This window comes from Nyctereutes procyonoides, unplaced genomic scaffold, assembly GCF_905146905.1.
Source record: "Nyctereutes procyonoides isolate TBG_1078 unplaced genomic scaffold, NYPRO_anot_genome, whole genome shotgun sequence".
Taxonomy (NCBI): Eukaryota; Metazoa; Chordata; class Mammalia; order Carnivora; family Canidae; genus Nyctereutes; species Nyctereutes procyonoides.
In genome coordinates this window covers 10,400,523-10,415,039 of record NW_026575044.1, presented here as the reverse complement: position 1 = coordinate 10,415,039, position 14,517 = coordinate 10,400,523, and the positions used below count along the sequence as shown (strand labels likewise).

Below are 14,517 nucleotides of genomic sequence, written 5' to 3'. Positions count from 1 at the left end.
CATCAGCTTTGTTTGTGATTAAGGAAATTGTTTGATCCTTTTTTAAAAATGTGATTCAGATAATATTTGTGATGCGCTTGAGGGTTTCAAAAATTACATAATTAAATGTATTTTGAAAATTAGATTATTTAACTGGATATTGGTGGCTATTTTATAGTTCATTGTGCTTTGTTAGCACTAATCTGATTTTAATTGACCACAGCTTGAATAGTGGGTGACACATTTGCTCTTGTGGTTGTTAGCATCTGTTAATCTTACTTGTTTTTCTAGACCTTGAAGTTGTGTCTGGCATCCCGGCTGAAGTGCCACACATCAGGGAGACGGTGATGCGTGAGGGACGCCACCTGTGTTTCCAGTTGGTGAGCCCGTCGGGTACCCCTGTGTCAGCTCTCCGCTATATCAGCAGGACGAACCAGCTCGCCGTGGGCTTCTCTGATGGTTATCTAGCTCTTTGGAATATGAAAAGCATGAAAAGAGAGTAAGTACAACTTTTTTCTCTTGATTATTGGTAGTTTCTTTCTAAATATAACATACTCAGTTATTACTATTTTGAAATTATCACAAGAAAAGAGAAAAAGGTATGATAGATTAATGATTGAATGAGTCAATATGAAGAAATTGTTCATTGCATGAAATCATAACCTAATGCAAGAAAGGAATGACTTGGCATGTGAATTTAGGTTGACTCAGTATACATTTAAAAGGCATTTCAGTTACTAGTAAAACTTGACTCTAAACTATATATTTGTGCAGTATGGATTCTTTCAGGAATACTTTTCCTTATAACCATGAGTGTAAAGTAGTGGCCAACAGTATTAGTTCTCAGCTGCCAGAAAAGCTTTTTTTTTTTTTTTTTAATCAAAGTTGAAAGTCACCGTGTTTTAAAATTTTTATGCTGTCTAAACTTTCCCCAGTGTTACTGATAACACTTTACTTTACTGTTACTTTTTTTTTCTCTCTCTTCATGATTTTACTTACTTGAAAGTCACCGTGTTTTAAAATTTTTATGCTGTCTAAACTTTCCCCAGTGTTACTGATAACACTTTACTTTACTGTTACTTTTTTTTTTTCTCTCTCTTCATGATTTTACTTAATTTTACAGAGAGGGCCAGGGGGAGAAGGGGTGGGGGGTAGAGCTGCCAAGCAGACTCTATGCTGATGAGTGTGGTGCTTGATGGATCAATCCCATGACCCTGAGGTCACAACCTGAGACAGAACCAAGAGTCAGACACTTAAACAAGGACACCCCCCAGGTGCCCCTGACACCTCTTAAATTAATATTTATGATGTTAAAACTGCTGAGGGGGGCACCTGCTGGCTTAGTTGGAAGAGTGTGACTCTTGATCTTGGGGTCATGAGTTCGATCCCCACATGGGATGTGGACATGACTTAAAAATACATTCTTTTTTAAACTTTATTGTATTTAAGTCATGAAGTTGTCAGTGCTATTGCCTACTAGCTCCCTAGGGTAAGCCCACCTCAACTGTCTTTGCTTGAGAATCTTTCACCAGCTTTTGTCTTTGAATTGCTCCTACATGAATGCCTGGAGAACTTGGCTTCTACAGTCTTTCCCTAGCTCTGTCACTCTTGGCTAATTATGCTTTTTAAGTGGTTTATGGGAAATCTTCAGATTCTCACTTGTTGGGGTATCGTGATGGGGAAACTGACTACATGCAAGCAGCTGAGATTGAGGGTTGTGTCCATGTTCATCTCTTCTTGAGTACCTCTCACTTGGAGCAATACACACTGGTGCACGCTCCCCTGATAGGAAGGCCTAGTTCCTACATGCGTACATGTGCGCGTACATGGTTTTGGCCCTTCCGTGCTATCTGTGTCCGTTGTCTTGCTGTCCTCTACCCTGTGTGTTCTGGAAGATAAGATGATCCTGTGAACGGTAGTTGCCCTAACCTAGATCCTCACATGAGAACCCTTTATTGGCTTTGCATGCAATTATAATTTAAAAGTAGGAACCGTTGTACTTTCTGTTCCTGTTACAGGTACTACACACAGCTGGAAGGTGGGAGAGTCCCCGTGTATGCAGTCACTTTTCAAGAACCTGAGAATGATCCTCGTAATTGCTGTTACCTGTGGGCGGTTCAGTCAACACAAGATAGGTAAGCATGACACGTGTGGTTTTTAAAAATACTTGTCAAAGATGAGGCAGCAGTTAATTTCTTTTGGCTTTATGTATAGTGTCTCTTTTTGGATAATTCAGTGAATTAGTAAGTGGTAGTTGAAATGATTTTGAAAGTTAAAGGATTCTTTCTATGTGGTTGAGTAAATTCTGAGGTATCAGTAAGAAATTGTGCTTGTTTGATGTGTTTGAATGCTATTTCCAATAGTAAGCCAGTACAGGTGGGTGGGCAGCCTTATTGCCTTAAGACGGCTTTTGTGGCCTTCTGTATTCTTTCACAAGAATGTTCTTACACTTTTAAAAATCTCATTTCTCTTTTTCTCTGTTGAGTATGCGTCTCTCATTTTTATTTACCCTTACTCTGCTCCCTGGTGCTCCTGTTTGCCTTTTTTAGTATATTCCTTCATTAACTTGGTTAATTTTTCTCTGTCATAAGATCTAATTTTGTCCCAGTTAAAGCTAATGAGAAATCTTTCAACTGATCAAACTAGTTAAGTTTGTTCAGTTAGAATAGTACGTTGATGTTCTGTTTTTCTTTGGTTTTGTTCTTTCTTGAATGATTAGGGAAACCGTTGATCTTGTGATATAAATGCTGTGGTGGTGGTGGTAATGCATGGTTCCTGGTACTTTCTCTCCCCAAGTCCATTCTGCCTTGGGCTCTAGGGACCTGAATCGTGATCAGTTTGGATTTTTGTGTTAGATGTCCCCACTTGGTTTGGTCTTGCCTTCCTCTGTAGTAAGTCAGGAAAAGAATTGATTTGCCACTTTGAACTTTGTCAATCCTGGAAAAATATCAAAATGAAAATATGGAGACTGCTCTTGGGCTACCCCTCATTGAGTGAAACCCATTTCTGTTCATCTGAGTGTAGTGTGGGCAACAGTTGGAGGGATGTGCCCTGTGAGGGCTCTCAATGGTGGGGAATGCAAGGGGACTTTTATCTAAACAATTGTATTCTGTTTATTTTTCCTCCTAGAACTGTCTTCTTAGTATAAGTTCTATTAATTTTTTATTCTTTATGTGAGTTTTTGTATTTTATAACCTCTGAATTTCTCACACTAAACTCTGGAGTGTTTTTCTCTTATTTTGGAACTTGGTGAATAAGTCTGCATTCTTTTTTTTTTTTTTTTTTTTTTACCATACCACTCTTGATTCTTTTAGTTATTATCTGTAAGTGGTGCCTACTCTGTTCTTACAATCATAAAGGTATCTGAATATTCTGTTTCTGACTTTCTTTTGTAAATTCTTGTGAACTGTATGCACTTCCCTTTGTCCTTTTTGAAGTAGTTTTCAGAGCTGTCTACAGCACATTCTTGAACAGTGTGGGAGAGGGACTCTGACCCCCTTGTGCCATTAGAAATCCACATACAACTTTTCACCTCCCCCACCACACCCCCAAAATTTAGCTACTCATAGCCTACTGTTGACCAGAAGCCAAATGAATAAATATCAACAGCACATATTTTGTGTGTTAAATGTGTTATATACTATATTCTTAAAATAATGCCTAAGGTTTTGCTTAATTTTTTGAGTATATCTATGCTGTGCGATTCATCTGCAGGTTTTTTTCAAATTGTCACAAATCTCCCAAAGATTTCCCGTTGTATTTATTGAAAAAAAAAAAAAACTGCATACAGATAGCCCTAACAGTTCAAGGGTCAACTGTATTTGCATTTGAAGCACAAATGAATCCCAGTCTAAACTATGGGCAGAATATACTGTTTCTGTTTCTCTTACAGTGATGCCCTGTGTTTACTTATCTTTATTATCCACAACACACCGAATAAGTAACCCAAGGGAACAATTCTGTAGTGACTTTTAAACCACTTCCTAGTATTCTGTATATCCTTTTAATAGGACAGGGTTAATTTAATTGATAAGTTGGATTATTTATTCCTATATGATTTACTTTGCATTTGTTGGTATTATTGATGTGAGATATTTTTGAGAGGGGTATTTTTGTGCACTTCTAGTCTTTGATTTGGGCCCTTAAATTAGTAGGTCATGGACCTCTTTGAGAATTTGATGAAGGCTCTGATATATATTGGTATATGTATGTAATGTGATTTTTTTTTTAAGATTTTATTTATTCATGAGAGACACAGGCAGAGGGAGAAGCGGGCTCCCTGTGTCTGATGTGGGACTCGATCCTAGGACCCTGGGATCATGCCCTGAGCTGAAGGCAGATGCTCAACCACTGAGCCACCCAGGTGTCCCATGTAATATGATTTAAAGCAGAGTTCCTGACATGTGGTCTGTGGGTAGACATAGAGCAGTCTGTAAGCTCCTGGATATTACATATAAGATTATTTACATTTGTTTACATATATGTGAACAATACAAAATAAAAATACATATATACACATATACAAATAATATGTATACACATGTATAAATAATAGTCATAAACATGCAAATAGCACTTACACAAATAATGCTTATACACATGTTGGTATGTATAAGTAGATGGCATTAGTATTATAAGTGGATGAAAATAATATGAAGTATAAGTCTCAATTAGAAAGACAGGTGATATGGTCCTTCCTTTTCTCCATCAGAATGATTATATAAACAGAATAAAAAAGGAAAACCAAAAGAATCACTTGTAGAGTGATTATACCACCATGGAATTACATGAGTATCGATCTTAAATTGTTGCCATGGTGCTCATCAATTAGAATAAAAGCCATGTTAATTTTGTAATCTGCAAAGGGGAATGAAAAAACTGCTGTTCCCTTTAATGTTGGTTGTATACAGTTTATCTTTAGTATTTGGTCTTTTAGAGATTATTTGTTTTTGTTTCATGTCCATGTGTTTATTCATTCCACAAAATCATTAAGTGTTTATATGTGCTAGTGACTGTTGTAGAAAATGTAGTGATGCATAACACCAATAAGTTTCTGTACTTCTAGATGTTATATTTCGGTGACTACATTTTATAAATATACTAGTGCATATATTTCATGTAATTTCAAGTATTGATGTTAAATACAGAAAAATAAAACTGGGAGAGGAGATCTAGAATATGGTGTAGGGAACTGCTCTTTTAGATAGTATAGTTGGGGAGATTTGAAAGAAGTTGGGGCAGGTCAGTAGGAGAGCCATGGAGGTAATCTGGGGAAAAGAATGCAAAGGCCTTAGAAAAATGTCTCAAGGCACACAACAAGAAGAGTAGTAAAGGGTAGAATGTATGTATAGGTCACAGATGAGGTCAGAAGAGTAGAACTAATTTACATAGGGAGGATAAAGTAAGTGTTTGAATTTGGTCTGGCTAGATCAGACCAATTAAATCAATTTCTGGTGATTGGGTTTAAGCATAAGTATTTTTTCAAAGCTCCTCTGGTGATTCTAATAATAAGCAAACAAGATAGAGAACCACCAGCCCAGAGTGAGAATAATTAGAGAAGAGAGCTAGGAACCTTTCTGCACTTGAAGATAATTGATGGTGGAGAAGCAGAGGGTAGAACAGCCAGCCGAGGACTAAGGGTAGTGTAGTGTAAGGAACGTGAAGATTGTGTGACATCCTGGAGGCCAAGTAGAATATGTGTTTTAAGAAGGATCAGCCAAAAAGAATAAGAATTCAAATTCAGACAATACGGAAATCAGTGGTCTTAATACTTACTGCATACTGTACTTGAGCAGTGAAGAGTTGATTTGGTATCTTTGCCTTCTATTCATATTCTGGAGCCCTCATTCTGTGGTTCAGGGCAGCAACTTCTTCATTTGAGGTAGAAGCCTAGCAAGGTGGAGGAAGAGACCAGGAAGAAGCAGCAAAGGACAGGCAGTCCTCTAAAGAGGGTTTTCTGTAGTTGCCATGGGATAATTCTGTTTATATCCTGTTGGCCAGAACGTGGGCCTGCTGCATCCATCTTAAAGGAAGCTGGGAAATGTTTCAGGTAGCCATGTGCCTAACTAGATCACACCTGTTAAAGATGGGGAGAAGGAATGTTGGGTAAACGCTTGTGATCTCTGCCACAGAAGGGGTCACCTGAAATGTGCAAATAACATCAGCTTAAGTTAATTGGAATCTGTTACAGATAAAAATTAGTTATTGTTTCAGAGGAGTGCATTTTGTGAAAACAACCAAATAAAGGTAAGTTCTTCACATTGACCTTCAATTTGTCATGTGCGCTCAATATTGTCTACTGGACAGAAAGAGATACTTGATGTATTAAAAGGATCTTTAGTGTTTCTTCTCAGCTCGTTTCTGTTTCTTTCAGTGAAGGGGATGTTTTGAGTTTACATCTACTTCAGCTGGCCTTTGGTGATAGAAAGTGTTTGGCATCAGGGCAAGTCTTGTATGAGGTAAATGTACCGGGAATATGGGTTCATTATGACCATTTTTATCGTTGTTTGCCTATTTTAGTCTTGAAGATAATAACATATTGAAAAGTTATTCTTCTGTTCAAGTTAGTGCTGTATTCACAGTGTAATGAAGAAAAGTGTTAGATTAGGGATCAGAAGACTAGCTGTTTTACCAAGGTAGCCCTCTTAACTTCCCCACCTATCATTTTCATCTGAAATGAAGGGATTGAGCAAGACTCATCTTGTGACCTAATTGATACTCAGGAAAAAGAGGTCCACTTTGTTGCTCTAATATATCAAGCAGTAAGCCATGGGGTGACTTTATAAATAGTTTTGGGGCACTTGGCTGGCTCAGTCGGTGGAGCATGCAACTCTTGATCTCAGGGTTGTGAGTTGGAGCCCCACGTTGGGTGTAGAGAGTACTTAAAATCTTTTTTTGTTGTGTTTTTGAAAGAGAGAGTGCAAGTGAGGTAGGGAGCAGAGGGAGAGAGAGAATCTTTAGCAGGGTACACATTTAGCATGGAGCCCAATGCAGGGCTCAATCTCACAATCCCAAAATCATGACCCGAGCTGAAATCAAGAGTCAGATGCTCAACTGACTAAGCCACCCAGGCACCCCATTTAAAAATAAAAATCTTTATAAAGTAAATACAATTTCTTAAATTAAAAAAAATGGTTTTTCCACTTATAAAAAAGGATAAGTGCATTAGCCTTTCAGGTGACTATTTTTCTAGCTGAATTCTTTAAGAAAAAGTGGCATGCTGCTAATAGCCATGTTGCCCCTACATTTCTTTGTATAGAATAGGCTTTCTTAACCTAGTGTTTGAGGTTATGTGGATGGGCTTTAAAGAATCCATGAATTATATGTAACATTTTTATGCTTATGCATTTTTATGGGGAAAGTTTCATAGCTTTTGTTAGATTGTTTTTCCCCCTAAAGGTGTATCTATTTGAGAGAGAGCACATGCTCTCTAGAGAGCATGGTGGGTAGGAGGGGTAGGTAGAGGGAGAGAGAGAATCCTAAGCAGACTCTAAACTGAGCATGGAACCCAAAGAGGGTCTCAATTCCCCAACCATGAAACCACGACCTGAACCAAAACCAAGACTCATGCACTCAACTGACTATGCCACGCAGGTGCCTCAGCTTTTAGATTCTTAAAGAGAATGATGAGCAAAAAAAATTTACAAGCTGCTATTCTAGAGCAAGAATTTCACTGAGAACACAGGAAGAGGTTTGCTGGCCTGAGTATATTTGTACATAATTGTGATGGTTAGTCCAGTTTACACTCTAGCTGAAAATACATGAAGGTTTTCGTGTTTGATGACTGCCTTAGAAGGTTTGTTGGTTACTATTTTTAAGAAACTGAGTTTAATCTTTTGTTTGTGTTTAAGCCATATAAAATTTCAGAGCCTTTTTCTGTGATTTGTTCTCTTTATTCTTTAAGTTTGTGTTTTCTTTGTATTGTATGAAAAATTTTTAAATTCAGAGAACATTTAATTTTTTAATGTCTTCTGGCTTAGAATTCTATTAAGATAGAGATTTGTGTACATTTTATGTTTCAGGGATTAGAGTACTGTGAAGAGAGATACACACTGGACCTCACAGGTGGCATGTTTCCTTTGAGGGGACAGACTAGTAATACCAAACTTTTGGGGTGCCAGAGTATAGAGAAATATCGATATCATGGCGACAGAGAGGAAGGTATGAATGAAGGTTGGTTAAAAGCAGTCTTACATGTCATGTGGAATGCTTGATTTTAATATTTATCTTGATTTAAGATTTATGACAGATATTGCTTTTTAGAGTTCATACTCCTGGCAGTTAAAAAAATTGGAATACTGATTATAGAATTGCTTTAGGTCTGTATGAGATACTTGGTATTTCTTACTTTCCAGTTTGCTGTGCAGAACCCAAGTAGAGTAGATCAAAGGACCCTTAAATGAGGGACCATTGTATTTTTTTTTGGGGGGGGACCATTGTATTTTAATCCAGCTCTCTAAACACACAAGAATGGTCTCTAGTTTTGACTAGTATGAATAGTCAAAATAATGGTTCCTTGTGTATTTTTTGACACATATGGCAAACATGACTTGGTTGTCTTTAGTTTTTCTCTTTCGTTTAGTATCATCCCTTTTTCCTGCTAAACAACCCTTGCTGCACAGTAAAAATGCCATAGATTTTGGAATCCAGTGTAGCTTCAGATGTCAGCTTTGTCACTAGTTGTAACCCTTGACAAATTATTTAACATTTCTGAGCCTCCCTTTACCCACCTGTGAGTGGAATAATACAGTTGTACTTTTTGCAAAGGGTGGCTGTGAGAAAGAAATATGGTCCTGGGGTAGGTTCGTTCAGCTCTGGGCATGTTCCCTAGAGTAGAGTCCTGTTTGTGTGTGTTTAAATTGGGATTCACTCTCATGGGTAGCTCCTCCATCCTGGGTACATCCTCTGTGCCTGTCCTACGTCTGTGTTTGTGGTCCAGTCTTCACATCCAGCTAAAAGTGCCCAGAATACCACTCTTCAGACTCTACCTCTTATTCCCTACTCCTCTCTGCTTTTATGTTTCCCATTAGATGTGTCTCAGATGTTTGCTTTTTTCTCTCTTGTCGATGCTCTTACTTGTTGATGCCTCCTACTTGTTCTTGTCTTTCCGTTCCCCACAACCACTGTCCAGGTGCTTGTCTCTATCCCCTCACTCCCCTTCCCATAGAGTTGGAGCAGCCCTTCTCCACTAGAAAGCTGGGTGCCTCACAACTTCCATTTTCAGTATTGACAATCTCTGGTACTGGCTGTCTGCCCTTGTTAGGAGAAAATGCAAATAATTGTCTGCTTTTCCCTCTAGTACCTCAAAGTTGCCAAAATGTTAAACGAAAACAAACCAGTAATAACTTTGCTGGTTAGTACTTTTTAATGAAATCTTCTTGAAATGGAGAAACAGTAAAGATATAAGATATATCTTTACAAGATCTAAAGGTACCACTTACAGAATGAGTGATAGAAATGTGCTTTGACATATCAAGTATGATTAAAACTTCATAATTTATGAGAAAATGTTGCTAAAATTTTATTTGAGATCATTTTACTTTGTGATTACTCAATGTATAAAAATTATGTTCTTTCTTTTAGCTCTGTCTCCTGACACTAGTGTTTCAGTCTTTACCTGGCAGGTGAATATATATGGACAAGGAAAGCCCTCTATGTATTTGGGGCTTTTTGACATAAATCGTTGGTATCATGCACAAATGCCAGATTCATTAAGGTATGATTTCTCCCTCTCTTTTTTTGTATTTGTATGTGTGGCAGCTCAGTGATTTGATAATTTTGTAAAATTTTCTTTTAGATCAGGAGAGTATCTGCATAATTGCTCTTATTTTGCATTGTGGTCACTGGAGTCTGTTGTGAATAAGACGTACCCACATTATATCTTGGATGTACTAGTAAATGAGAGAAGCTTAAGTCGAGGAATCCCTCCTTCATATCCACCTCCTGAGCAGTTTTTTAACGCAAATATTTACAATTTTGGTATGTATTTCCTTAACATTGCCTTTTGAGAAAAATAATACACGCGAGAATGTTTGTGTGTAATATATATATATGTATAGTGTGTGTGTGTGTGTGTGTACATAAATGGGCAATACGTAGTTAGTGTATTATATATATATGTATAGTGTGTGTGTGTGTGTGTGTATGTATGTATATAGTTACCTGGTCATATCTCATTACCGTTAGTTAATACATGGGTATGCTTAGGAAATTAATTTGATATGTACATGAGAATTTTAATACTTGGATGTTTTATGAAAAAATTACCACTGTTATGGATTTGCTAGAAAAAAACTATTATTTATGTTGAAGTTTGGTATCTTATCAGGATAGAAATACCTGGAAAAATTATTTTAAAATTTATTGTATGTAATAATTTTGATATCTTGCCTAGCAGTCTCTTGTTAGGATAAGTGTTGTTTTATTAATGCCATCTAAAATATAATATGTAAGCAGATTTTTTTTTTTACATCTTTGTTTTAGATGCCACTTGTTTGTTAAACTCAGGAATTGTTCATGTAACTTGTAATGGCTTTCAAAAGGAGGTAGGTAACAACTATGTAGATAGAGTGTATCTTACTGAACTAAAGTCAGATCACAGATTTAAACTTTTATTTAGTGTTAATTATATAAACTGTTGTTTCAGCTTAAATGGTAGCTTCTGCTAGGTTTGTGATATGAGCAACTAGTAGCATCAGTTACTGATGGCAACCTCCCAGAAGAAGTATTGGGGTTGTGTGGATGTTAGCTACTTGAACCTTAAGGAAAAGAGTGAAGTAGGTCAGTGCCTTAACAATATATATCCCTTTTTATTCATACTCTTAATTCTCCTCTTTCATCTCAGGAAGTTTATGAATAAGTGGAGTAACTCAAAGAAGGTGCCTAGCACAGTGCCTGCCATGGAGTGGGTAATTTCGACTATAGATCGAAAAAGACTTTTCCAGGAAAACACAGAGTGGCAGATTTTGAGGTTGATAATCTGCTAGATGTGCATGAATGCCATATCTATACTTCATATTAACTCTTTTACATTAGATCAGGAGGAATAAACTGCAGGGCTGTGTGTGGGGTGTGGGGGGTGTTCATTAAGATCTGTTGTCACTGAGTGTCAGCTTTAGAGGTGATAGGCTTACCCATCATAAAAACAAAAAGCCACCCAAAGTACCCTTATCAGTGATTTATTCATAACTAGCATGTATTGGTTTAGCTCAACCCATAAACCTTTTTCCTTGCAAGAAGTGAGAGTCTTTTACAGTTTCCAATCAGTATCAAAATATTAAGTGTAGAGTGATGAGTTTATTAACTTCTTAAATTTGATTATTTCAAATTGTGTGTTGATTGGTATTTATTCATCAATTTTCACAGACATTGAGGTTTTTGAAGAAGTCAGGAGCATCTCTGAGTGAATTCATACCTGATGGCTATAATCGGTGTCTTATGGCTGGCCTTCTGTCACCAAGACTTACTGATACTCACCCATCCAGTTTAAGTCAGGTGAGATGATGTCGAATGCTCTTGTTCCTTCTGAATTACGTTATTAGCTTTCTATCATAATTAAAATCTGCTAAATAATTTCTGCAAAAGTAGATTAAGTAGTGTAATGCTCACTCTGTGTGATCAGTACTGTGGTCTTATGTTTGGCTTAAAATACGTAATCCCAGGACTCGGTAGGCCATAACTTGACACCAGATTCACTTAGCTGTACAGAAGGCTGTAGGACAGGAAGCCCATCATGGCAGCCTCAGACACGTCATGAATAGAAGTTGTTATAAGAGGCCGGGAGCCATTTTCCAGCTCCTGTGAGAACTGCACAGGTGCAAGGGAACAAGACCACATGAGTGAAAATCGTCTTGGCTTAGGTGGATCTCATGGTATAGAACAAAAGTATGTGATCACTGGGAGCTTGTTCTTGGTTTCTGTCATTGGAGTATTGAGTCAGAAATTCAGGAGTAGAGCCAGCACTCAGTGTTTTAAGAAGCCTTTGATGTGGGGGCACCATGGCGCAGTTAGTTAAGCGTCCAACTCTTGATTTTGGCTCAGGTCATGATCTCAGGGTCCTGGGATCGAGCCCTGCCTGGGGCTCCTTGCTCAGTGGGGAATCTACTTGTCTCCCTCTGTCCCTCCCCCTGCTCGCTGGCACTGTCTCGGTCTCTCTCAAATAAATATTTTTTTAAAAAGAAATGCCTGGGTGGCTCAGTGATTGAGCGTCTGCCTTTGGTTCGGGGTGAGACCCTCAGGTGCCAGGATTGAGTCCCACATTGGGCTCCTGATAGGGAGCCTGTTTCTCCTCCTTTAAGATTTTATTTATTTACCCATGAGAGACAGAGAGAGGCAGAGATATAGGCAGAGGGAGAAGCAGGCTCCCCAAGGCGAGCCCAAATGGGACTCGATCCCGGGACTGCAGGACCATGCCCTGGGTCAAAGGCAGATGCTCAACTGCTGAGCCACCCAGGTGCCCTCTTGATGTGATTCTGATGCAGTGTTTTGAGAATCACTGCTTTATTTGAATCCAGTATCTTCTGAAAGCCTGTGAGAAGGTTCCAAGTTTCTGTAAAATGAGGGTATGTGACTGGCTGTTCTGTAGACTGTCTACCTGTTGCCTGCTTCCAGCCCTGTGTCTGACCACCCTTGCCCCCAATTTCTCTGTGTGTGGTCTCTCCAAGAACTTAGGCTGACTGCTCGGAGAGCTACCCCAACTCTGTTCTCACACCACTCCCCTCTGTGAGGACCTGAGGACACAGTTTCCCTCACATCGCTGGGTCCATCACCTTTCCTCATTACTACTGTTCACAGATTTGGGTGACCTGTCTTGCCCCACGATGTCTTCTCTTTTCTTTGCCCTCGATTGATACCTTCCTCTGCTCTTTTAACAATCATCATTGGGATCTGGTGATGATACAGAGGCAAAAAGTAAATGGCTGTGTTCCATCGTTATCCATAGATAGCAAGCATTTTCTTTTTTTCAGAAAGTCTACAGCAGTTTATGAGGTTTCTTTATTTCATCATGAGTTGTATGGTCTTTTTAACCCATCTACCAGGTGAGAGTTACAGAAGAATTGCTAGTATGTTGTGCGGAAGAGATAGATTTGTTCTTTCTGTCTCATGGCCCAAGAATACATTGAGGGTTGTTGATAAAACAGCACAATCCAACTATGAGGCTGCTGATTTCCAGCCATACACATTCAGGCTAGTAGGTGTCCATTTCCCTGCCCTCAAGAAGACAAGTAGAAAAAGCACGAGACTCAAGATAGCTTTATGCAGCTCTGACTTGGGTTCATTAAAAGACTTTAGGTAAGTCTGGCACTGGTGGCCCTACCTGTCCTTCTGTCAGGGACACACCCTGCCCAGTGCTCCAGCTGGGTGATGGCAGAGGACTTACTGTTCATGGTCTTCAGGGACTTGGGCACTTGAAGTGCTCCATTTAACTTTCTCATTTTAGGGAACTTATTGATACAGATTTTTTTTCTAATTACATTATTGGCAAGTTTAGTTAAAGCAATAATATCTTAAAAATTTGAAATGAGAAAAAAATTACCTATAGTTCAGCCACGTGAATAAAACAGCATTTCATGTTTTCTGTGATTAAATCTGGTATTCCAATGCATTTTGGGTTTTTTCCAATTATGTATAATAATACATGAATAATTTGAACTTAGAAAATTGGCTAAAGTGTATGGAGGCATGAAACTGTTGATATTTTGTTGACCATTCTTCATTGTATCTTTTTTTTTTTAACTTCATTCCTAGAACAGACCAAATTAACTATATTTTTTAGAGATGCACATGTAGAGGTAAAGCAAAAAAGAAAAGCAAGAAAATGATGGCTTCAGAAGGCAGGGGAGAGATTGTGGTTGTCATGGTGGACGGGAGGGTTGGGTGGCAGCAGACACAGAGCTTCCATGTTACTGCCGAATACTCTGAATCTAAACCCGAGTGGTAGTCTTATCAGTGTCCACTTTGTAATCATTTGTTAGTTTATATTTATAGTGCATGGGTTTTATGTCTACTTTTCTTTCATGCATCTCTTTATCCCTTCTTCATGTACACAAAAAGGAAGATATAAGTGCAATTTATATTTTTATTGGCTGGTCAGTATTCTGTTAATTTCATATTTTAGGTCTTAACCCTTTTTTTTACTGGGTTGGCTATGGAAATCTATGATACATATTTACCATCTTTGTTGTCAGCCTTCTAGATACCCCCCTACTGTTTTCCTTGTGATTTGTTTTATGGTATCTTTTGCTACATACAAGTTGATATTTTTGTAGTCAAATATATTTTATAGCTCTGGCTTAAAAATCTAAACCTGGGCACCTTTGGCTTAGGGCGTGATCCCAGGGTCCTGGGATGGAGTTCCACATCCCTCCCTGTAGGGAGCCTACTCCTCCCTCTGCCTATGTCTCTGCCTGTTTCTCATGAATAAATAAATAAAATCTTAAAAAAAAATGTAAGATTTAAATGTTTCTTTAACATTTAAGGCTTCAGTTTATCTTTGTGTGTCACATCAAAGGTTGATTGTTCTTTCTCCCAGATGATGAA

General features: G+C 38.2%; 1 protein-coding gene across 7 annotated transcripts in view; it reads left to right on the top strand.

Moving 5' to 3' along the window:
- The window catches only part of AHCTF1 (AT-hook containing transcription factor 1), a 77,646-nt gene that overhangs the window by 21,127 nt on the left and 42,002 nt on the right, over nucleotides 1-14,517 (top strand). For 6 of the 7 annotated variants that reach the window (XM_055324274.1, XM_055324278.1, XM_055324280.1 and 3 more), the window contains 8 exons: nucleotides 271-478; nucleotides 1,998-2,114; nucleotides 6,353-6,437; nucleotides 8,001-8,151; nucleotides 9,562-9,694; nucleotides 9,776-9,957; nucleotides 10,462-10,523; nucleotides 11,344-11,472. In XM_055324274.1, coding sequence (XP_055180249.1) covers nucleotides 271-478; nucleotides 1,998-2,114; nucleotides 6,353-6,437; nucleotides 8,001-8,151; nucleotides 9,562-9,694; nucleotides 9,776-9,957; nucleotides 10,462-10,523; nucleotides 11,344-11,472 — 1,067 coding nt within the window. The remainder of the gene's footprint in view (nucleotides 1-270; nucleotides 479-1,997; nucleotides 2,115-6,352; nucleotides 6,438-8,000; nucleotides 8,152-9,561; nucleotides 9,695-9,775; nucleotides 9,958-10,461; nucleotides 10,524-11,343; nucleotides 11,473-14,517) is intronic. The other variant, XM_055324275.1, reaches the window with a different exon arrangement.